Here is a 25,320-nt window from a genome sequence, read left to right as displayed (position 1 = left end):
TTTATATTTCAAAATCTTTCAATATGGTTTGAATACCAATAATCATAACTTCTGTTCTTTTTAACTACATATTATATAATTCTAATTTAAATCTAATTGAAATCATTGAATTAAAAAAATAGCCTAAAAAAAATTATATAACTCAATAACGTCAACACTGTAACCTGAATAAAGTAAAATAAAAAAAAATAAAAAATAAAAACCTTTAGATTTCTTTTTCATATCTACAAATTATTGGTTAGAGCGTAGGTTAAAGAATCAATATATTTGGGATCTACTTCAACTAATTAATATATTAAAAGAAATTAGAAAAAAAAGGTAATAATATTAATAAATAAATAAATAAAAGTTAGAAATTAGAGCCACGTCATTGGTCTCCATTTTTTCTTTCATTCGTTTTCTCCGGCGACAAGGGTTTTGTTAGGTTCGGAAATATAACCTTCAACGTTCATATCGTCGACGGTTTTCCACGGTCAAAGTCATAACGGTCTTCAGAGCCGTTACCCGCCATTCTCGGGTGCCAGCTGTCTCGGCCCCCGCTTATTTCACTCGGGCTTATATATTTCTCCCGCACTCACACTCTCTTCTTCGGCACATTCTCACATTAGAATCAGAGCGCTCCATCAACGCCCTCTTCCCTTCCGACTGTTCGTTGCCCAAACCGAACGCTAGATCGTTACAAGGCTCCATCAGCGGCCTCTTCCCTTTTTGAGTGTTCGTTGCCCAAACCAAACGCTAGATTGTTACCAGGCAATCGGAGGAAGAGAGAGCAGAATTGAAAGAAGTTTCTCGCCTCGTCTCGGTGATGAAAAATAGAGGTGAAGTACCTTCATTCTGCCTTTTAGTTTTATGCGTGGTTCGGTCGCTGTTCTGGGTTTGAAATTTTAAGGGTACAGTAATGACTCTGTTCTCTCGTCCTCTGATTGCCTTCAAATTTCGTTTCAGCCTTTTAGTTTATGCGTAGTTTGATCGCTGTTTTGGGTTTGAAATTTTAAGGGTACAGTGATAATTCTTCTCTCTCTTCCTCTGATTGCCTTTAAATGTCGTTCTCTGATTGCCTTTAGTTTTACGGGTAGTTTGGTCGCCGGTCTGAGTTTGAAATTTTATGTGTACAGTGATGATTCTGCTCTCTCTTCCTCCGATTGCCTTCAAATTTCGTTTTCAGCCTTTTAGTTTTATGGGTAGTTGGGTCGTTGTTCTGGGTTAGAAATTTGAAGGGTACAGCCGGCTATTTAAATTTAGGGGTTCACAGGAGAACTTCAGAGGTTATTCTTATTTAGAGGTTCAAAAATAATTAAGTGAACAAAAGAAAATGATCCAGTGGTCAAAAGAAGCTACAAAGGATATAACAAGGCATTCCAACTGACGCAAATATCCTGTAACGAAAATCGAACAAGTTTCCTTTCAGTATAGAACAAGTTTTTGGCACACTAAAATTTTTTTAGCTTGTTTTTGGTAGAACTTGAATCATATATTTACTATTTTATCAATGCCAAGGGAGTNTGTACCCTATTTTTAGTATAAAACTTCATATTATTACATGGGTATGGTGAGAGTTTATATTTATATTTCAAAATCTCTCAATATGGTTTGAATACCAATAATGAAGCAGACGTCAACACTGTACCCTAAATAAAGNATCAATGCCAAGGGAGTTTTGAGAGCTCCCACCTCTCCTCAATGCTCAACCAAGCTACAATTCAGAAAAAACAAAAAGATACCCTCTAAACCCTAAACCCACAAACAATCATAACCAACATCATGTATACACTTGGGTGATTTGACATCATGAACTACCATATGTCCGATCTGGTTCTTGCAGGAATTACATTTTTGGCAGTTGTGGTCCTAATAAGGTTAGATTCCTACGTTTAACTTTTATTATGTCTTTGCTTTCCTTTTTTTATGTTCTTTGTGCTTCCTATATCATGTTTTTATTTCTAAGAGTAAATGATTAAACTACAATAAAGGATGGTAATGAATGTTAAATTTGAAAGAGGTTCATGAGTAAGAAATTAAATTACATCTTTTGTTTTCTGAGCTTGTTAGGTAGCTATGAATAGATCTTTTTTTTAAAAAAAGAAAATAAAAATGAAAGTGAAGCTTTCATTGAGATCAATAAAAGAATACAAGAGGAACACTAGAAAACCATCCCAAGAGGAACCCAAGTGCCCATAAAGGTGCTCAAATCAAGCAAAATAAGACCTAAAGGATAGTTTAAAAGAAACGGGTGTCATATCCCCAAAAGCCGAATTGACCTAAAAAGATACTCCAATCAAACAAAATAAGATTTAAAGGTAATTACAAAAAATTGTACACACTCTCCCATACCATACAGAGGTGTGATCTATAAGGTTACACTGCACCCCAAGGTCTTCCAATCCTTTTGAAATTCCTATTGTTTCTTTCAACATAAAAATTCCATAAAATTGCTTTAAATACTCTCTTCTTTATCTGTTTTCAAGAAGGAAGCACTAGAATAAAGATTATGCTTAACTGGTGCTAAAGAAAAGTTTAATTGTTTTTTAGTCTATAAGTGAGATAAAGGATAATCTTTTGGATTTTTTGAGTTTGATGGTTATGTATGTAAGGAAGGAAGATAAGTTTGGATATAAGGAAAAACACAAGGATGACCAAAAAAGACTTGTAATTTCAACAAAGGATATTGAGACGACTGTCAACAAGAACAAATACCAGAATAAGTACTTGGCCTTAAGCAGGACAAAAGACCTTAAGCAGGACAAAAGGCCACACTGGCGAATTAAAAAAACATGTCAGAGAATGACAAACCCATGCGAGGACCCTCAAGGAACTTGGAAGGCCATAACTAAGACTAAGAACTCCCCCATGGTAAGAAAAGTGAACTTTCGAGGACAAAAGTTTTTAAAGGGAGGAGAATTTGCAAGAGACCAAGTAAGATTAAGAGATACTAGAGTAAATTTAAGGTGCCAAAGAAAGGATTAAGGGATCTAACAAAATGATTAAGAGACCCGAAGAAGGTTAATGGGCAAAAGAAAGAGATTTTCAATGCCCAAGCAAGGAATTATGTGGATTCAAGCCATTGAAAAAGGTTTGAAAAAGAAATTTTATTTACTCCAAGAAAAGAAGGAAAGAAGGACTTAAGACCCTAGAAACTCACCAATAAGCCTAGTAGAAAAAGGAACAAGAGAAGTCTCCAAGATACCACCTTGAAGGAAGAAGGTTGATTATGACAAAACTTGTTGGGTACAAGGAAGGAAATATACTCCAAGATATAAGGAAAAAACATGGATGACCAAGAAAGACTTGTAATCTCTACAAAAGAGGTTGAGATGACCGTCAACAAGAACAAATGCAAGCATAAGTATATGGCCTTAAGGCAGAACAAAAGGCTACAAGGGAAATTTAGAAAAACATGTCAGAGAAGGACAAACCCATTCAAGGACCCTCAAGGAACTTGGTAGGACATAACTAAGACCAAGAACTCCCCCATGGTAAGAAAAATGAACTTTCGAGGGCGAAAGTTTTTAAAAAGGAGAGAATTTGTAAGAGACCAAGTAAGATTAAGAGATACTCAGGTAAGTTTAAGGTGCCAAAGAAAGGATTAAGAGACCCAAAGAAGGTTAATGGGCAAAAGGAAGAGATTTTCAATGCCCTAGCAAGAAATTATGTTGATTCAAGCCATTGAAAAAGAAATTGTATTTACTCCAAGGAAATAAGGAAAGAAGGACTAAGAAGGACTTAAAGAACCCACCAATAAGCCTTGAAGAAGAAGGAACAAGAAAACTCTCTAAGATACAACATCAAAGGAAGAAGGTTGATTATATAAAAACTTGTTGGGTTCAAGGAAGGAAATATGCTCCAATATATAAGGAAAAACACAAGGATGACCAAGAAAGACCGTAATCTCAACGATGTTGAGATGATAGTCAACAAGAACAAATACCAAATTAAGTACATGGCCTTAAGACAAAACAAAAGGTCACAAGGGAAAATTAGAAAAACATGTTAGAGAAGGACAAACCCGTGCAAGGACCCTCAAGGAACTTGGATGGACTTAACTAAAACCAAGAACTCCCCCTGGCATGGTAAGAAAAGTGAACTTTGGAAGATGAAAGTTTTGAAAAGGGGGAGAATTTGTAAGAGACCAAGTAAGATTTAAGAGATATTCGGGTAAGTTTAAGGTACCCAAAAAAGGATTAAGGGATCTAATAAAAGGATTAAGAGACCCAAAGAAGGTTAATGGTCAATAAAAGGAACAAGAGAACTCTCTAAGATACAACCTTGAAGGAAGAAGGTTGATTATGTAAAAACTTGTTGGGTACAAGGAAGGAAATATGCTCCAAGATATAAGGAAAAACACAAGAATGACTAAGAAAGACTTGTAATCTCAACCAATGATGTTGAGATGATAGTTAAGAAGAACAAATACAAGAATAAGTACATGGCCTTAAGGCAGAACAAAAGGCCACAAGGGCAAATTAGAAAAACATGTAGAGAAGGACAAACCCAGGCAAGGACCCTCAAGGAACTTGGATGGACTTAACTAAGACCAAGAACTCCTCCAAGGCATGGTAAGGAAAGTGAACTTTGGAAGATGAAAGTTTTGAAAATGGGGAGAATTTGTAAGAGACCAAGTAAGATTTAAGAGATATTCGGGTAAGTTTAAGGTACCCAAGAAAGGATTAAGGGATCTAATAAAAGGATTAAGAGACCCAAAGAAGGTTAATGGTCAAAAGGCAGAGATTTTCAATGCCCTAGCAAGGAATTATGTGGATTCAAGCCAATGAAAAAGAAATGGTATGAAATTGTATTTACTCCGAAGAAAGAAGGAAAGAAGAACTTGAGACCCTTAGAACCCACCAATAAGACTTAATGGAGAAGGAACAAGAGAAGTCTCTAAGATACAACCCTGAAGGAAGAAGGTTGATTATGTCAAAACTTGCTGGGTACAAGGAAGGAAATATGCTCCAAGATATAAGGAAAAACACACTAATGAACAAGAAAAACTTGTAATCTCTACAAAGGAGGTTGAGATAACTATCAACAACAATAAATACCAGAATAAGTACATGGCCTTGGCCTTAAGGCAGAATAAAAGGCCACAAAGGCAAATTAGAAAAACATGTCAGAGAAGGAAAAATCGATGCAAGGACCCTCAAGGAACTTTGTAGGACATTACTTAGACCAAGAACTCCCCCATGGTAAGAAAAGTGAACTTTCGAGGACGAAGAGAGAATTTGTAAAAGGACGAAGAGAGAATTTGTAAGAGACCAAGGATGATTAAGAGATACTCGGGTGTGTTTAAGGTGCTCAAGAAAGGATTAACGGATCTAACAAAAGGATTAAGAGACCCAAAGAAGCTTAAAGGGCAAAAGGAAGAGATTTTCATTGCTCTAGCAAGGAATTATGTGGATTCAAGCCATTGTAAAAGGTTTGAAAAAGAAATTGTATTTAGTCCAAGGAAAGGAGGAAAGAAGGACTTAAGACCGTAAGAACCCACCAATAAGCCTCGTCGAAGAAGCAACAAAAGAAGTCTCCAAGATATAACCTTGAAGGAAGAAGGTTGATTATGACAAAACTTGTTGGGTACACAGAAGGAAATATCCTCCAAGATATAAGGAAAAACCCAAGGATGACCAAGAAAGACTTGTAATCTCTACAAAGGATGTTAAGATGACAGTCAACAAGAACAAATGCAAGAATAAGTACATGGCCTTAAGGCAGAACAAAAGGCCACAAGGACAAATTTGAAAAACATGTCAGAGAAGGATAAACCCATGCAACAACCCTTAAGGAACTTGGAAGGATATAACTAAGACCAAGAACTCCCCCATGGTAAGAAAAGTGAACTTTTGAGAACGAAAGTTTTTAAAAGGGGGAGAATTTGTAAGAGAACAAATAAGAGTAAGAGATACTCGGGTAAGTTTAAGGTGCCAAAGAAAGGATTACAGGATCTAACAAAAGGATTAAGAGACCCAAAGAAGGTTAATGGTAAAAAGGAAGAGATTTTAAATGCCCTAGCAATGAATTATGTGGATTCAAGCAATTGAAAATGTTTGAAAAAGAAATTGTATTTACTCCAAAGGAAAGAAGGAAAGAAGGACTTAAGACCCTAAGAACCCAACAATAAGCCTTGTGGAAGAAGGAACAAGAGAAGTCTCCCGGATACAACTTTGAAGGAAGAAGGTTGATTATGACAGAACTTGTTGGGTACAAGGAAGGAAATATGCTCCAAGATATAAGGAAAACACAAGGATAACCAAGAAAGACTTGTAATCTCTTCAAAGGATGTTGAGATGCAGAAGGTTGATTATGACAAAACTGGTTGGGTACAAGGAAGGAAATATGCTCCAATATATAAGAAAAAAAATACAAGGATGACCAAGAAAGGCTTGTAATCTCTATAAAGAATGTTGAGATGACAGTCGACAAGAATAAATACCGAAATAAGTACATGGCCTTGAAGCATTACAAAAGGCCACTAGGGAAAATTAGTAAAACATGTCAAGAAGGTCAAACTCATGCAAGGACTCTCAAAGAACTTTGATGGACTCTCAAAGAACTTTGATGGACATAACTAAGTCCAAGAACTCCCCCAAGGCATGGTAAGAAAAGTGAACTTTCAAGGAGGAAAGTTATTAAGAGGGGGAGAATTTGTAAGAGACTAAGTAAGATTAAGAGATACTCGGGTAAGTTTAAGGTACCCAAGAAAGAATTAAGGATCTAACAAAAGGATTAAGAAACCCAAAGAAGGTTAATGGGCAAAAGGAAGAGATTTTCTATGCTCTAGCAAGTGGATTCAAGCCATTGAAAAATGTTTGAAAAAGAACTTGTATTTACAAGGAAAGATGGAAAGAAGGATTTAAGTAGTAAGAACCCACCAATAAGCTTTGTAGAAGAAGGAACAAGAGAAGTCTCTAAGGTACAACCTTGAAAGAAGGTTGATTATGTCAAAACTTGTTGGGTACAAGGAAGGAAACGTGCTCCGAGATATAAGGAAAAACACAAGGATGACCAAGAAAGAGTTGTGTAATCTCAATAAAGGATGTTAGAGATGACAGGCAACAAAAACAAATACCATAATAAGTACATGGCCTTAAAGCAGAACAAAAGACGAGGGCAAATTAGAAAAGCATGTCAGAGAAGGACAAACCCATGCAAGGACCCTCAAGGAACTTTGAAGGACATAAGTAAGACAGAACTCCCCAAGACGACATGGTAAGAAAAGTGAACTTTCGATGACGAAAGTTTTTAAAAGGGGTAGAATTTGTAAGAGAAGAAGTAAGATTAAGAGATACTCGGGTAAGTTTAAGGTACCTAAGAAAGGATTAAGGGATTTAACAAAAGGATTAAGAGACCCCAAGAAGGTTAGTGGGCAAAAGGAAGAGATTTTCAATGCTAGAAAAGAATGATGTGGATTCAAGCCATTGAAAAATGGTTGAAAAAGAAATGGTATTTACTCCAAGGAAAGAAGGATTTAAGACCTTAAGAACCCAACAATAAGCCTTGTAGAAGAAGGAACAAGAGAAGTTCTAAGATACAACCTTGAAGGAAGGTTGATTATATAAAAACTTGTTGGGTACAAGAAAGGACATATGCTCCAAGATATAAGGAAAAACACAAGGATGACCAAGAAAGACTTGTAATCTCAACAAAGGATTTTGAGATGACAGACAACAAGAACAAATACCGGAATAAGTACATGCCTTAAAGCAGAACAAAAGGCCACGAGGACAAATTAGAAAAGCATGTTAGAAAAGGAAAAACACATGCAAGGACCCTCAAGGAACTTTGAAGGACATAACTAAGACCAAGAACTCCCCCAAGGCATGTTAAGAAAAGTGAACTCTCGAGGACGAAAGTTTTAAAATGGGGAGAAATTGTAAGAGACCAAGTAAGATTAAGAGATACTTGGATAAGTTTAAGGTGCCCAAAAAAGGATCAAGGGATCTAACAAAAGGATTAAGAGACCCAGAAAAGGTTAATGGTTAAAAGGAATAGATTTTCAATGCTCTAGCAAGGACTTATGTGGATTCAAACCATTGATAAAGGTTTGAAAAAGAAATAATATTTACTCCAAGGAAAGAAGGAAAGAAGGACTTGAGACCCTAAGAACACACCAATAGGCCTTGTAGAAAAAGGAGTAAGAGAAGTCTCTAAGATACAACCTCGAGGGAAGAAGGTGATTATGTCAACACTTGTTGGGTACAAGGAAGGAAATATGCTCCAAGATATAAGGAAAAACACAAGGATGACCAAGAAAGACTTGTAATCTCAACAAAGGATGTTGAGATGACAGGCAACCGGAACAAATACCAGAATAAGTACATGGCCTTAAGGTCGAACAAAAGGCCACGAGGGCAAATTAGAAAAGCATGTCAGAGAAGGACAAACCCATGCCCACCCTCAAGGAACTTTGAAGGACATAACTAAAACCAAGAACTCCCCCAAGGCATGGTAAGAAAAGTAAACTTTCGAGGATGAAATTTTTTAAAGGGGGGAGAATTTGTAAGAGACTAAGTAAGATTAAGAGATACTCAAGTAAGTTTAAGGTGCTCAAGAAAGGATTAAGGTATCTAACAAAAGGATTAAGAGACCCAAAGAAAGTTAATGGTAAAAAGGAAGATAATTTCCAGTGCTCTAGCAAGGAATTATGTGGACTCAAGCCATTTAAAAAGGTTTGAAAAAGAAATTGTATTTACTCCAAGGAAAAAAGGAAATGACTTAAGACCCTAAGAACCCACCAATAAGCCTGGTAGAAGAAGGAACAAGAGAAGTCTCTAAGATACAACCTTGAAGGAAGAAGGTTGATTATGTAAAATCTTGTTGGGTACAAGGAAGGAAATATGCTCCAAGATATAAGGAAAAACACAAGAATGACTAAGAAAGACTTGTAATCTCAATCATTGATGTTGAGATGATAGTTTAGAAGAACAAATACAAGTATAAGTACATGGCCTTAAGGCAGAACAAAAGGCCACAAGGGCAAATTAGAAAAACATGTCAGAGAAGGACAAACCCATATAAGGACCCTCAAGGAATTTGGAAGGACGTAACTAAGACCAAGAACTCCCCCAAGGCATAGTAAGAAAAGTGAACTTTCGAGGACAAAAGTTTTTAAAAGGGGGGATATTTGTAAGAGACCAAGTAAGATTAAGAGATACTCGAGTAAGTTTAAGATGCCCGAGAAAGGATTAAGGGATCGAACAAAATGATTAAGAGACCCATAGAAGGTTAATGGGCAAAAGGAAGAGATTTTCAATGCCCTAGCAAGGAATTATGTGGTTTGAAAAAGAAATTTTATTTACTCCAAGGAAAGAAGGAAAGAAGAACTTAAGACCCCAAGAACCCTCCAATAAGCCTTGTAGGAGAAGGAACAAGAGAAGTCTCTAAGATACAACCTTGAAGGGAGAAGGTTGATTATGTAAAAACTTGTTGGGTACAAGGAAGGAAATATTCTACAAGATATAAGGAAAAACACAAGAATGACTAAGAAAGACTTGTAATCTCAACCAAGGATGTTGAGATGATAGTTAAGAAGAACAAATACAAGAATAAGTACATGGCCTTAAGGCAGAACAAAAGGCCACAAGGGCAAATTAGAAAAACATGTCAGAGAAGGACAAACCCATGCCCACCCTCAAGGAACTTGGAAGGACATAACTAAGACCAAGAACTCCTCCAAGGCATGGTAAGAAAAGTGAACTTTTGAGGACGAAAGTTTTTAAAAGGGGGGATATTTGTAAGAGACCAAGTAAGATTAATAGATACTCGAGTAAGTTTAAGATGCCCAAGAAAGGATTAAGGAATCGGACAAAAGGATTAAGAGACCCATAGAAGGTTAATGGGCAAAAGGAAGAGATTTTCAATGCCCTAGCAAGGAATTATGTGGTTTGAAAAAGAAATTTTATTTACTCCAAGGAAAGAAGGAAAGAAGAACTTAAGACCCCAAGAACCCTCCAATAAGCCTTGTAGGAGAAGGAACAAGAGAAGTCTCTAAGATACAACCTTGAAGGGAGAAGGTTGATTATGTAAAAACTTGTTGGGTACAAGGAAGGAAATATTCTACAAGATATAAGGAAAAACACAAGAATGACTAAGAAAGACTTGTAATCTCAACCAAGGATGTTGAGATGATAGTTAAGAAGAACAAATACAAGAATAAGTACATGGCCTTAAGGCAGAACAAAAGGCCACAAGGGCAAATTAGAAAAACATGTCAGAGAAGGACAAACCCATGCCCACCCTCAAGGAACTTGGAAGGACATAACTAAGACCAAGAACTCCTCCAAGGCATGGTAAGAAAAGTGAACTTTTGAGGACGAAAGTTTTTAAAAGGGGGGATATTTGTAAGAGACCAAGTAAGATTAAGAGATACTCGAGTAAGTTTAAGATGCCCGAGAAAGGATTAAGGGATCGAACAAAATGATTAAGAGACCCATAGAAGGTTAATGGGCAAAAGGAAGAGATTTTCAATGCCCTAGCAAGGAATTATGTGGTTTGAAAAAGAAATTTTATTTACTCCAAGGAAAGAAGGAAAGAAGAACTTAAGACCCCAAGAACCCTCCAATAAGCCTTGTAGGAGAAGGAACAAGAGAAGTCTCTAAGATACAACCTTGAAGGGAGAAGGTTGATTATGTAAAAACTTGTTGGGTACAAGGAAGGAAATATTCTACAAGATATAAGGAAAAACACAAGAATGACTAAGAAAGACTTGTAATCTCAACCAAGGATGTTGAGATGATAGTTAAGAAGAACAAATACAAGAATAAGTACATGGCCTTAAGGCAGAACAAAAGGCCACAAGGGCAAATTAGAAAAACATGTCAGAGAAGGACAAACCCATGCCCACCCTCAAGGAACTTGGAAGGACATAACTAAGACCAAGAACTCCTCCAAGGCATGGTAAGAAAAGTGAACTTTTGAGGACGAAAGTTTTTAAAAGGGGGGATATTTGTAAGAGACCAAGTAAGATTAATAGATACTCGAGTAAGTTTAAGATGCCCAAGAAAGGATTAAGGAATCGGACAAAAGGATTAAGAGACCCATAGAAGGTTAATGGGCAAAAGGAAGAGATTTTCAATGCCCTAGCAAGGAATTATGTGGTTTGAAAAAGAAATTTTATTTACTCCAAGGAAAGAAGGAAAGCAGAACTTAAGACCCTAAGAACCCACCAATAAGCCTTGTAGAAGAAGGAGACTGATACAACCTTGAAGGAAGAAGGTTGATTATGTCAAAACTTGTTGGGTACAAGGAAGGAAATATGCTCCAATATATAAGGAAAAACACAAGGATGACTAAGAAAGACTTGTAATCTCTACAGAGGACGTTGAGATGACAGTCAACAAGAACAAATACCAAAATAATTTCATGGCCTTAAGGCAAAACAAAAGGCCACATGGGCAAATTAGAAAAACATGTTAGAGAAGGACAAACCCATGCAAGGACCCTTATGGAACTTGGGATGACGTAACTAAGACCAAGAACTCCCCCAAGGCATGGTAAGAAAAGTGAACTTTCAAGGACAAATTTTTAAGAGGGGGAGAATTTTCCAAGTAAGATTAAGATATTGGGTATGTCTAAGGTGCTCAAAAAAGATTTAAGGGATCCAAAAAAAAAGAATTAAGAGACCGAGGTTAGTGGGCCAAAGAGATTTTCAATGTCCTGGCAAGGAATTATAAGGATTCAAGTCTTTGAGAAGGTTTGAAAAAGAAATAGTATTTACTCCAATGAAGGAAGGAAAGAAGAATTAAGACTATAAGAATCCACCAATAAACCAATAAGCCCTGTATATGAAGGAACAAGAGAAGTCTCTCAGATACCACCTTGAAGGAAGAAGGTTGATTATGTCAAAACTTGTTGGGTACAAGGAAGGAAATATGCTCCAAGATATAAGGAAAAACACAAGGATGACCAAGAAAGACTGGTAATCTCAATAAAGGATGTTAAGAAGACAGTCAAGAAAAACAAATACCAGAATAAGTACATAGTCTTAATGCAGGACTAAAGGCCACAAGGGCAAATTAGAAAAACATGTCATAGAATGATAAACCCATGCAAGGATTCTCAAGGAACTTGGAAGGACACAACTCAGACCAAGTACTCCCCGAAGGCATTGTAAAAAAAGTGAACTTTTGAGGACGAAAGTTTTTAAGAGGGGGAGAATTTGTAAGAGCCCAAGTAAGATTAAGATACTCGGTAAATTTAAGGTGCTCAAGAAAGATTTAAGGGATCCAAAAAAAGGATTAAGAGACCCAAGGAAAGTTAATGGGCCAAAGGAAGAGATTTCAATGTCCTAGCAAGGAATTGTATGGATTCAAGCCATTGAGAAAGGTTTGAAAAAGAAATAGTATTTACTCCAATGAAAGAAGGAAAGTACTTAAGACACTAAGAACTCACAAATAAGCCTGGTACAAGAAGGAACAAGAGAAATCTCTAAGATACAATCTTGAAGGAACAAGGTTGATTGTGTCAAAACTTGTTAGGTGCAAGGAAAGAAAATATGCTCCAAGATATAAGGAAAAACACAAGGATTACCAAGAACGACTTGTAATCTCAACAAAGGATGTTAACAAATTAGTCAAGAAAAACAAAGACCAGAATAAGTATACGTTCTTAAGTATACGTTCTTAAGGCAGGACAAAAGGCCACAAGGGAAAATTAGAAAGACATGCTAGAGAAGGACAACCCCATGCATGGACCCTCAAGGAACTTGGAAGGACATAACTAAGACCAAGAACTCCTCCAAGGCATGATAAGAAAAGTGAACTTTCGGGGACGAATGTTCTTAAGAGGGGGAGAATTTGTAAGAGCCCAAGTAAGATTAAGATAATCGGATAAGTTTAAGGTGGCATGAATGGTTTAAGGGATCCAAAAAAAAAGATTAAGAGACCCCAGAAAGGTTAATGAGCTTAAAAAAGAGATTTTCAATACCCTAACAAGGAATTATAAGGATTCGAAGCCTTTCAGAAAGGTTTGAAAAGGAAATAGTAAGTATAAAAGAAAAAAAGGTCATTTTTTTTCAGTTCCAAGTAAACTTCTCCTATGATCAAGAATTTTTAGAAAAAGTTTGGATTTTTAGAGTAAAATATTATAATTGGCAAATTACAAAAATGCTCATGAAGGTCACAATAATACGAACATGCCCCTCCCACGAAGATTTTTTTTGCATATATGGTTTCATAACGTGACCAAAGAAATTGAGTACTTTCTTGGAATGGTCTATGAATAAATTATTATGGTGGTGAGATAGAGTACTTTCTTAGAATGATCTATGAGGGAGTACTTTCTTAAAATGATCTATGAGTTCTCTCGAAGAATTAAATGAGATGATATCCTTACTTAAAGAGGAAAAATATCCCTCTAGTATGGTAAATGGAAGACTATATGTATCAAAGAATAAAAGTCACATGCCATAAGAAATATAAAAGAATTTGAATCAAGGATAATTGAAAAGTAGTATAAAAGAATTTGAATCAACGATAATTGAAAAGTAGTGGGAATCAAGGAATATGAGATCACAATATGAGGTTAGAGAAATTGTAGAGGAAGGAATCACTAGAATAAAGAATATGCTCAATTGGTGCTAAAGAAAGTTAAATTGTATTGGGTCTATATAAGTTAGATAAAAGACAATCTTTTGGTTTGAATGGTTTGAATGATTATGTATGCAAGGAAGGAAGGAAAATAAGTTTGGATACGAGAATTGTGGGTTAAAGTATAAGATTCGACTCCCAAGTTTTTGATAATGGACAATCATTTGAACTTGATTACTCCCAAGTTTTTTATAATGGAAAATCATTTGAATTTTTTAAGTTCAATGGTTGGTTATGTACGAAAGGATGGAAGAAAGATAAGTTTGGATATAAGAATTTTGGTTTTAAAGTTTAGATACAAGAATTTTGAGGTAGTATTGTCTATTAAGGTTTAATTTAGGGCAAGTGAATAAAGTTTTATGATATTGAAATAAGGTACTTTCTTAGAACGGTTTATGAGTTTTCTCGAAGAATTAATGAAAGAATTTGAAAAAAATATGAAAGGACGGGAGGGAGAAAGATAGGGATATAAGAATGGACTTCTATTTTTTATTGATGATTTCTTGTCGATTCTTTGAATCGAAATTAATGTTTGAAGTAGTATTGTCTAATAAGGTTTAATTTGAGGCAAGTGAATGAAATATTTTGATGAGGTTTAATTTGAGGTAAGTGAATGAAATATTTTGATGATTACATTGGGTACTTTCTTAGAACGGTCTATGGATTTCCTTTAAGAATAAAATGAAATGATATCCTTACTAAAAAGGAAAAAAGATCCGTTAATGTGGTAAATGGAGAAGTATAGGTTAGAATAGTCAATTGAAAAATGGATACTTCGGATTCAAGTTATAAATTACCAGTAACAATTGAAGGAGGACGAAGTGTGATTCAAGGAAATTTCAACGATAGAAGCCAAAAAATAGTAGATAGTAGGGTTATTCTAGAACTTGGATTGTGTTAGATGAAACAAAATTACAAACTACAAGTCCATACTAAACTAATTTCATAATAATTGTTTGTGTACCTCATGACCCCTTCTTATTTGCAAAAGTCAACAAACAACCCAGAGTTAATACTAAACTAATTTCATAATAATTGTTTGTGTACCTCATTGACCCCTTCTTATCGGCAAAAGTCAACAAAGAACTCAGAACTCAGAGTTAATATACCTTCCCAGGCTGCATACATAAATTTTTTTAATTTTCTAGCACAAACAGAGACCTGAATGAACTAAAAATTTATTTTTTAAGGAAGGCGTCCAAGACACTCATCTTGCAACGCTCACCACGCCATGACACGTATGTGTTATGCGTTAAGGCATGAACATATGTCCATGCTGATTCATTTATGGATACCGTACAAGAGAGCAACCTCATATATCAACCTTTGACTCATGGACTAGGGTATAATATCGTCACACCTGTATCGTCGTTAGTGTCCTCAAAAAATTCATTTTCTAAGGAAGACATCTAAAACACTCATCTTGCAACGCTTGCCACGCCATGACACGCATGTGTCATGGGTTAGCTCATTTAAGCCATAAGACTTAGGGGTGGTGGAAGTCTAACATCATGCCTCCCCCTGTAATATATTTTGATGCATATTTGATCTGGCTGGAGTATACGTAATTTTGGCGAGCAATCATACGGTCCCGCGGAGCGTCTCTTGGGTGTTCGTTTAACACCAAATTTTGTAAGCTTTCATCTTTCATATAGACAAATTTAACTCTAGAGTAGCATATTGAAACACATATCTAATAACATTTTACATCTTCACAAGAAGTGAATTTTGAAGTGAATTTCTTCTCTTCTAATGGTGCAGGGAGGTAGCTGAAAATTTGATTCTCATGCATGAGGAGTGTGTGGATGGTAACTTTAGCTCTATCGAAATGTTGAGCCAATCTTCTCTTCCACGAGTTGCTCGTTCTCATGTTAGTCAGGTATCGTGAAATTTTGCCTTAAATAGTACGTTCTTTTCTAGCTCCACTTTAAAGTAAGAATATATGTTGAGATAGAACTCGTTATTCAATAGTGTGGTTTTGACGGTAGAGATTAGCATTGTTGTTTAATAAAACTTCCAGTTTTGCAATTTTCTGCTTCAGCTTATGGATCATGATTCCCAACCTCTCAATCTTCACTACTTTTCTACTTCTGATCATCTCAAATTAATTTTATTTGGTGTGAATATATATATAAAATATTAGAATTCAACTTGTGTTTTTGGAAATATCACAGAGAGCCCTATGCCGTTTTATTTCCTCATGTCTTCTGATTATTTCGTATGTTCGTCCAAGTTTGGTAGTTAAATTGAACACCTACGTTTTCGAGGAATGTCCCGAAGGGCTGACTTTATTAAGAGAACCAAAGGATTTTATTGGTAGGTTAATGTCCATTTAAATTTTGATTTTTAAAATTTGAAAAGTGTGAGGGTTTTTCGTTTTAATTTATTGTCAATAAACAAAATATGTATAGTTCATAAAAGTCAATAAAATCAATATTAATTCCTCTTCGATAAGATTCCATCTGACATCTCGTTTCTCTATTATAGTTGCACTTTTTCAGGAACTACTGGCGTCTCCAAAGGAGATTGAACCTTTTGGTATCCATCATGCATCTCAAATGGCTGCTCTGGACTGCATTGTATCTGTTGAAGGCGATGGTATTTATATCCTCATATACTGGAAACATGGCTACAACAGTTGAAGGTCACCGCCGTTTCCTTGGAAATAGGAGGACAATACCACCAGACAGGCAAGCTTTTATACATATAATTGGTTGAATTAGGGAGCGGAAACTTTTTTACAACTAAAAAGCCGTAGGATTACCTGAAAAATTTTCAAACACTTGTAACCTCTGGCTTTTGCAGGCAAGAGATCTGCAAGGAAGAAGAAGAAGCTTTCTATGTTAATCCTTTGCCCAATTGTTTATGTCAGAGAGAACAATCAAACTCACAAACCACAATTGAATATTAATGGACTTATTAGAAACTTAACAAAGTTTACTAACCTTTAGCTTATTACTTCTATCCGAAGAGGGGGAAAAAAAGCTTGTTACGTAAGAAGTTCATCAAGAAATGGAGTGTTGAATGGTAGCTTAATGACCCCAGAAGACCCCAGAAGCCACAAGGAGTGACAATGCCCAAATTGGAAGAACCCATTGAAACGTAACCAGCAGAAACTGTTTCCCTGCGACTTAAAATCAAATCAAAGAGCTATTCATACATGAAAAAAGAAAAATTAGTGAAGCTCTCCAGTGCAGCAAGGCAAGGAAACTTACTTTTACCAGAAACACGAATAAACTTACTTTTACCAGAAACACGAATATTGACGGTTAAGGATTGTTGGGAGGGAGTTCCACATTGGCTTTGGTATCAAAGTCATGCCCTTAAGTTAGCCATGTCAATAGAATCCTCAAGTGTCAAACAAAGAAATTGCTAGCCTCGATGGTGTAGTCAAAAGTGACTCATGTGTTGAACAAAGGGTGTACTTTGTTCGAGAGGCTCCAGAGAAAGGAGTCGAGCCTCGATTAAGGGGAGGCTACTCGAGGGCTCTATAGGCTTCAAAGGAGGCTCTATAGTATACTTTGTTTGAGGGGAGGATTGTTGAAGATTGTTGGAAGGGAGTCCCACATTGGCTACTTTAGGGAGCGATCGTCTTCATTGGTACGAGATCTTTTGGGAAAGCCCAAAACAAAGCCATGAGAGCTTACGCGAAAAGTGGACAATATCATACCATTGTCGAAATCCGAATTTCTAACCGTAATAATTTATCTATCAATATTTTAATGCAAGATGTTTGTCCTATATTTNTTTTTTTTTTTTTTTTTTTTTTTTTTTCTTTTTTTTTTTCTCTCCTATTGGAGGATCTTTTTGGATAAAAATCACAGTTTTTATTTAAAAAAAAAATAATTATTAGTTTTTTAGATTTGTTATTTTCTCGCGCAATGCACACGCTGGGCACTTGGCATCCATTGATTCGAGGGACAGCGCAACCCCTTGGATGACGTGGCTGGTTGTGATTGGTAGAATTACGAGCACTGAAGACTTAAGATGCAAGTTCGATTTAGGGGTAGAATCGTATTTCCGTCCTACATCGGTCGCTTCTTTATTAGGCCATCTTAACAATACTCGTCCTCCCACCGAGCGCCATAATCCGCGTTCTGAAGCTCGCCTTCTTTTGTTCTCTCCATCCCTTTCAATACACTTCTGACCTCTCTGTGAAGCTCTCAGTGGTAATTCCAATCTTCTGAATCTTGGTCTGCTTTCATTGTTTTTGAGTTACAGTTCTTCTGTATATAGCGATGAATTCGTTCCATTTCGTTCTTGTGTTTCTCCGCTTTCTGTCTGCTGTTGATTGTATGTCGGAGCTTAGGTGTACTTCTTATATGCTTCCTTCGGTTCGTCTGATAATTAACTCCCTTATTTTCAAGAATTTTGACGATTTATACTTCAGTTAAGGGATTTCTGTTCGATTTTCAACTTTTTGACGTGTTTGGCGGATCTATATTTCCGATCTGATCTGTTCAGTGCTTCATTGCCTGTTTTTCGTATATCTTGGTAATGGAATATTAGTTATTTAAAGGTACTGTTTGAGCCAACCGGTGCTTCATATGATCACGATAGTGATCTTACTGTGTCTTCATGCATTACATGATTCATTAGCTCATATTCTTTTCCGTGCAACTGAATCATGATATATCTTCCCTGGATTTATTATGCTGGCTTTTTTTTTTTTTTTTTTTTTTTCCACTAGATTTAACCTCTTTTCTGAAACAACAATGTTTTAAATAATTTCAGCGATTGTTCCGGTTCGTAATCATTGACATTCTCCTCGTGAGTGTAATATTTTTGCTCTGAAAATGCAGGAAATTCTCCGTTACGAACAGAAATGGGACTGACCTTCGCAAAACTCTTCAGTCGGCTGTTTGCTAAAAAGGAGATGAGAATTCTGATGGTTGGTCTTGATGCTGCTGGTAAGACGACCATTCTCTATAAACTCAAGCTTGGAGAGATTGTCACAACTATTCCTACCATCGGTAAGCGTCGTATCCCTCCCTTTCTTTCGTTCTTTGTGTTTAGTTATGTTTTTGCCCTGCTTCGATTTTTAATCATTTCAGAGGAGCTACTAGTCTTATTATTATATGTATGTTTTCATTGATGTGGTTGGATTCCATGACACTGACATTTGACATTATAATTGATTTTTATCTCTATTTGCAGGATTTAACGTGGAGACTGTGGAATACAAGAACATCAGCTTCACTGTTTGGGATGTCGGTGGTCAGGACAAAGTATGAACTTAGAAGTCTATTTTTCATCATTTGTTAGCTGTGGATAACTTTTCATCGCAGTTTTCTATCTATGATATAATCGATTCATGAATGATTTAGTGTTGTTTACGTAGCCAATAAATGTGATTTATCTTTCCTCAGATTCGTCCATTGTGGAGGCACTACTTCCAAAACACTCAAGGTCTTATATTTGTGGTGGACAGTAACGATAGAGACCGTGTTGTTGAGGCAAGGGACGAATTGCATAGAATGCTGAATGAGGTGTGCTGAATGTATTTATCATTCGTTAACATTAATCCATTGCTAGGATCTGTAGATTTCATTCTTACCACACTCTGAATGTCAATGGAGTTATCGTGTTTAGCGTCTAAATATGACAATTGGAACTTCAGAATTTCCGCACTTAACCACTTGTTGAAGGATGATTAATGGTGACTCATTTTTCTTTTCCATACAATGATCGGTATACTACATGTAGGAGTTGCATCAAATAATAATAATTGGATCCAAGTATTCAGTCCTATACGAGAAGTTTCTTAGTGGATAGATCTGATGATATTTTAGTACGACATGCCATATGTATATGAAATTCGTTTCATTCTGTCCAATGATAACCAGACAAGAATGAACTATGAATAATTATAGGAGGTTCATTGTGTTTCTTTGTGCCTTGTATTGTTTTCTCTGATGATATTTTCCCCCAAATATCTTAACAAATTTTAGTTCAGATGATCTGGAGTTAATTTGGTTAGCAATTTCATTTATCAATATGTTGTTCAGAGGTCAAAGTTACCTAATGTCTGTATGACGTTGGTTTAGAACTAGGCCTAGTACTAAACAAGGATTGAGCATGCTTTGTTATCATGTACATACGTTGGAGATTTTATGATTAATTGTACTTGGAATTTGTCGATGCTTTGTTATCACTGACTTCAGGATGAGCTTCGAGATGCAGTATTACTTGTGTTTGCTAACAAACAAGATCTCCCCAATGCAATGAACGCCGCTGAGATTACTGATAAGCTTGGTCTTCACTCACTTCGGCAGCGCCATTGGTAATCCTTGTGTTCTTCCATCCAATACCATTTTGCATCATACATATTGTTCTGAAGTCGGATGAACGTCTGTGGTGTTTAATAGGTATATCCAGAGCACTTGTGCAACCTCCGGTGAAGGGCTTTATGAGGGATTAGATTGGCTCTCAAACAACATTGCTAACAAGGTACGTGCCCTTTCCTTGGGTTCATGTGAATTTCATATTTCATTGGATTACTATCTTTAAACTTCCCTTGATTTCTTTTCGGTTTTATTATCAAAATTTTGACAATTTTTTTTTTTTTTTTAATATTGAAATTGAAATTGGTTTTTGGTTTTTGTTTTATTATCAAAATTCATGTTCGTTTTCATAATATTTGCATAGACATATTATAAATTACAATATAAAAGTTAATTACAAACTAATAAAACCACTTAATAATATTATTTTTAACAGAAGTTACAAAAGTAAATACTAGTAAAAAGGGAAAAAAGTAGAAGCTTGAAGTTTAAAGCCATTAAATCACCATAAATTATAAACGTAAACCTTATTCAAATTGAAAATCTCTGTTACGGGAGAATTAATGGTGAATTGTGAAAAAAAATTGTTTAGACAACAACAATATTAACTGCTCCAAGAAATTAATTTTTCTTTTTTAACTTAAAAAAATGGGTAAAGCCAAAATTTTAGAGTTTTCTTAAGTTCTCGCAATTAAGTTTTTTTTTTTAAAAAAAAAAATAACCTCTTAGTAGAGGTGAGACATCAGCCTTCGAGGACTAAAATATATTTATGGGTGGAACATTTTCAAGAATTTCAAAAACTTTATAGAATCAAAGAATGGTTGAAGCAAAGGAAAAAAAAAATTATAGTAGGAGTGGGTTTGAAATTCAAAATATATATTCAAATGCAGGCGTGATCTTTTAAAAATGTGGATACTACAATTTTGTCTTTACATATTTCAAAATATTTATGAAAGATAACATCTTCGTATAATTTAGAAGACGGGATTCATATTTGTAATTGAAGAAACATGGATAAGATTAGTTGAAAATGGAAACATTACCATAGCTTCTATTTCACTACTGTTTTGCATCTTAAAAAGTATACTATAATTAGAATATGAATTAAATAGACAAAGGGTATCTCGACACATTTTATAGAACACTTAAAAATTAAGAGAATAGATTAATTGGATTTTCTGTGAGGTATCTGACATCGGTTTGAATGTTTGTTTCCGTAATACAGGCATAAAGCTGATAAAGAGTTGTCGTGTAGACCGACAATCCTGGATGCAGGGGTGAATGTTATCTACTTTTTTTCTATGGTCATATTGTAATGGGCTTCTGTGACAATGAGATACATCTAATTCAAACTTATCCCGTCGCATTCACATCTGAAATTCGTTTTAATCTCGCGTTCTTTTGCAAAGTATTTGACTTGAACTTTGAAGGTGACCAATATCAGCTCCTAATAGATGCTGGAAGAACTACAATGGGTAATGTTCTCATAGATTCTACCCCTACCAAAATATCTTCCAAATTATTACTACTTTCAAACAATGCAAAACACTGGATCACAATTTGTACTTACGCGTCCATTGGACAAAAACCATCTTCTTCAGTTCCTTGTGGCCTAAGGTCATTCATCTCTATTGCTGAAATGATGTATTTCTTAATATTTTCGTCAATAATTTCCCCTTCTGATTGCGGAGATTGCAAAGTCATTGGAGTATAAAACTTTGCCAGCAATCGTTTTGGCAAGATCCGAGGCAAAGCTACTGATCTGAAGATGAACATGAAAGCAAGTAGTTCATACCTACGATAACCCTACACAGCTCTCGCGAATAATATGCAAATATCTGTTCATGAAAACCTAAAATTTTAAGAAAGTATGCTCTTATCTTTACTGCGATAAAACACTGTTCTTAGCGTATGGATGACCATTCGTATCATAAAGCGAGTGCGAATTCCTAAATGAACTTTTGGAAAAGAAAAAAACAGACGAGAAAAACTGCGATAAGATTTTGGACAAAGTAATATTTACTTTCAGCACACAATTACACATGCAAAAGAAAGTATATTATATTGCATGCATTTCCAAGATAAATTCATTGTAGTCAAAAATCGTTCGCCAGATTTCAACATGTATGCAGATTTGCGTTTAAAACCTTAAATATGATGATCTTGAACAAAAAAAAAAATCCACTTTCAACCTTAAAAAATGCTCCTGCTTAATGATTGTAAGTGCACAGGAGGCAGTGACATAGAGATCTACCTTGAGGGTATTAGCCCTGAGAAGAAATCCTGCATATTTAATTTTGAAGTCGTCCAGTGCAAGTTTAACTGATATCCTTGGGAGTTTATTTTGTCAAACAGCGTCTTCTGCACCAACGGTATGGCCTCGGCTACCAGCTAAGGCAGAAAACAAACTTTTACATACATATAAAAGTCTAATAAGTATTTTCAAAATAATAAGTATTTTATAAATAAACATTTAGGTATTTTAGGGATAAAGATATATAGGTATTTTAGGAATAAATCTTGTCTGCACTGTTTCACCCTCCACCCCATTAAGTCACCCTCCACCCCATTAAGTTTTTCATCCCAAGCAAATCAAAGTGTAGTAGTTTCTATGAAATGTCTTATAAATCTTTTCTTGATTGGTCTTAGAGTGTGAGTGTTCCCCACGAAAAAGTTGTGTTCATCAATCTATTATCAAAGCAAGGTTGGTATAGATTGTCAAAGCTCTTGGAATTCTTAGAACACTATGTGATTGTAGCTCAACACGTGGCAACATGCATGATGTCCTACCTACAAGGACAAGACCTTTGGGAAGTTGTTGGTGAAAGTAAAATTACGCCTCTAGGGGAGGATGCTAATGGCGCCTTGCGTAAATGGAGAAGCAATATAATGACCAACTTTTCAAGACTTCTAATCACGAATCGCCACATCGACTCAAGGGTATAAAAGCCGTAGAAGTTTTCTTTTTGTAATGCGGGGAACACAAAGAATTTAGATTTTAAATATGCATTTAAACTTATGTAAAAATAATATTTAAACGTACAAAACATACTGGAGTCACATCAAAAACCGTTCATAAAATAACATGAGTTTTAGAAGTAGATAACATTAAAATAATAATAAAAGCAACACAAATGGAAAAGACTCGATCTAGGGGTCCCTTCAGCAACCGCACGCTCCCTCTATCACAGTGGTCTACGCTTAGTCTCAAAAAAATAGAATAACATGGAATGAGTATAAAAATACTTAGTAAGCAGTTTACTTGTAGGTTTTTGTCAAACTTATTCTTATACATGCCCCTAGAGATGACCAAAACTGTGATTTAATGTCTACGTTGACCTTTGCAAGTTTTTGCGTAACTAACCCTGAATATACATCGTCTAATGAGTACTCTAACCCACCTAGGGTTCATAACTTCAAAGGGATTCCTAGTTCTCTTAGCTCGATGTTTTATGTATGTCTAGGTCCTTTGTCAACCGTGCGCGAAATGCGCCTCAAGTTGTGCTCCATGAAAAAGCCCTAGGGGAGAATTCATAAGTCTGAGGGAGCTCCATTGCTCTACAACGATAACCGTAGTCCATACATGTCTATGTACTGAGCTCTAACTAGGGAATTCTTCCTAATGATGTTGAGTGTCACAACCCTACTATGAAGAGAGTAGATTGTGACCCTCACGTTGAGACAAGCAAAGCGGCGACACTCAAGTGACACCCCCATCCGGCCATGCAAGAGCCAAAATAGACGAGTGCCATGATGCGACCAAGGAGGACGGTGCATCATCCAACACACCATATAGAGTGAGTATTGAAGAGAAGACGAGGCATAAGCAAGATGGTGACAAATGTAGACAAGTATGTCAAAGATAGGCTTGATGAAGGGCCGCATGGAGCCTCGAGCCTTAACCTCAAAAGTCAAGATTCTTGAGATAATTTAGACATGCGATTCTACAGTCAAATCCGTCCATATGAAATATGAAAGCTCACCAAATTTGGTGTCAATCAGGCATCGAACAAACGCTCCATGACATTGTATGATCGTTCGCCAAAATCATATTTATACCTATCATACCAAAAATACTTCAAAATGTAAATATAATTTGATATGCGACGTTGTAGTGAAAGACCTCGGCCCTGAGTAGAGGCAAGGTCGAGCCGAATGACTTGGCCTAGTGTAGAATTAAGTCGATTGGGTCACAAACGGTTGAGTATGCACACGTAGGCAGCGTGTGGACGAACAAGCTTGGGTTCTGCACATACCCAACAAGTAGAAAGTGTTACACCTTAAGAGATATGGGTTTTGATGAAACATCTTTGTGGTGGTCCCCAGAGAAGAAAGTCTTGACGAGACTCGAAGAATATTGAAGAAATTCTACTACAGAAATGGGGAGCAAACTGCACACATTTGGTCAAGTGTTGATGCATTTAATGATCTACGTGCACTGATGTTGGTGAACAAATGACTCAATCAAACGAACTCGGTAAAAAGGAAATGACACCTCAACAACTTAGACGGTCACAAAAAATCCGAAAGTCAAATCCTAAGTATGCGAACGCAACTATTATAGAAGATGAATGACCAATATCATACGGCGAATGAGGGCTAGTTTTGAGGGGGAGTGTTAAAATATCATCACTAGTCCAATAAGGCAAGCTGTATGAGCCATAGATATTTTAGAAATAAATATCAAGATATTTTAGTAATAAAGATATCTGAATATTTTGGAAATTAACATTTTGATATTTTAGGAATAAATTTGGTCTACCTTATCTAGCCTCTAGCATAAATACCCCTCTATCCATTAAGTTTTTCATCCTAAGCAAAGCAAAGTATGGTTGTTTCTCCCGAGTGTCTTATAATCTCTTTTTTATTGGTCTTAATAAAAAATGCGAGGATTTCCACAAAAAAGTTGGGTTAAACATAAATATCAAAACAATAATTCATTATCGACCATAAGATTGAATGAATGTTATACCTTTATGATAGTAGTGGACAACAATATGAATACAAAAAGATTGTATTCCCACTTCAATAATGTATGGCTTTTTTTGATTGATAGCGTAGTCCAAAGTCAATCCACAACGTTTCCAGTCAATGCCTGTTAATACATTTAGAAATGGCTCAGAGATTGAGCAAGGTGCGAAATCTTTAAAACAAAAAGCCTGTGTAATCATGTGCAGTTACCAAAGTTGACCCGAATTTGTAATCATAAAAAATGAAAAAATGAAGAAATGGCAACTAAAGCCTTAGTATTGCAGTGAAGGGGGGAATGAAGAGAAAATATGTAAAAAATATCAGTCTTCATAATTGAAATATTTTGAACCAACTGTAGCGCTACTTTTATAGTTGATGATGCATAACTATAAAGAAACAGTTGATCTCTGCCAGCAAAACGTCAACAGTTCCATAAACAGACAAACACACTTCTGTTCCACTAATTAATTTATCCCCCCCCCCCCCCC

The 25,320-nt window shown here is 35.9% G+C and overlaps 2 protein-coding genes and 1 long non-coding RNA gene across 4 annotated transcripts in view; 2 read left to right on the top strand and 1 right to left on the bottom strand.

Annotated features, from left to right (window-relative positions):
- The first annotated feature begins 386 nt into the window (after positions 1-386).
- LOC111799185 (O-fucosyltransferase 18-like) lies at positions 387-16,517 on the top strand. Of its 2 annotated transcripts, XM_023682611.1 has the most exons (5): positions 387-818; positions 1,823-1,856; positions 15,339-15,456; positions 16,065-16,267; positions 16,383-16,517. In XM_023682611.1, the coding sequence occupies exons 1-5, from the start codon at positions 806-808 to the stop codon at positions 16,486-16,488; spliced, it is 474 nt and encodes a 157-aa protein (XP_023538379.1). In that variant the 5' UTR covers positions 387-805; the 3' UTR covers positions 16,489-16,517. The 2 variants fall into 2 exon arrangements, with proteins under 2 accessions (XP_023538379.1, XP_023538380.1); XM_023682612.1 differs by lacking the exon at positions 1,823-1,856.
- Positions 16,518-17,606: 1,089 nt separating this feature from the next.
- Positions 17,607-21,265, top strand: LOC111798999 (ADP-ribosylation factor 2-like). The gene is made up of 7 exons (XM_023682374.1): positions 17,607-17,746; positions 18,380-18,550; positions 18,735-18,805; positions 18,947-19,066; positions 19,742-19,860; positions 19,946-20,027; positions 21,087-21,265. Exons 2-7 carry the CDS (start codon positions 18,403-18,405, stop codon positions 21,090-21,092), a joined length of 546 nt encoding a protein of 181 aa, XP_023538142.1. The 5' UTR covers positions 17,607-17,746; positions 18,380-18,402; the 3' UTR covers positions 21,093-21,265.
- Positions 21,266-21,292: 27 nt separating this feature from the next.
- Positions 21,293-25,320, bottom strand: part of LOC111799000 — a 6,092-nt gene continuing 2,064 nt past the window's right edge. The window contains exons 3-5 of the long non-coding RNA XR_002815750.1: positions 24,834-24,956; positions 22,116-22,252; positions 21,293-21,623 (exon numbers count right to left, since the gene is read on the bottom strand). This is a non-coding gene — a long non-coding RNA (uncharacterized LOC111799000). The remainder of the gene's footprint in view (positions 21,624-22,115; positions 22,253-24,833; positions 24,957-25,320) is intronic.

Source organism: Cucurbita pepo, chromosome LG07 (genome assembly GCF_002806865.2).
Source record: "Cucurbita pepo subsp. pepo cultivar mu-cu-16 chromosome LG07, ASM280686v2, whole genome shotgun sequence".
NCBI classification, from domain to species: Eukaryota; Viridiplantae; Streptophyta; class Magnoliopsida; order Cucurbitales; family Cucurbitaceae; genus Cucurbita; species Cucurbita pepo.
This window is presented reverse-complemented; position numbering and strand designations above follow the sequence as displayed.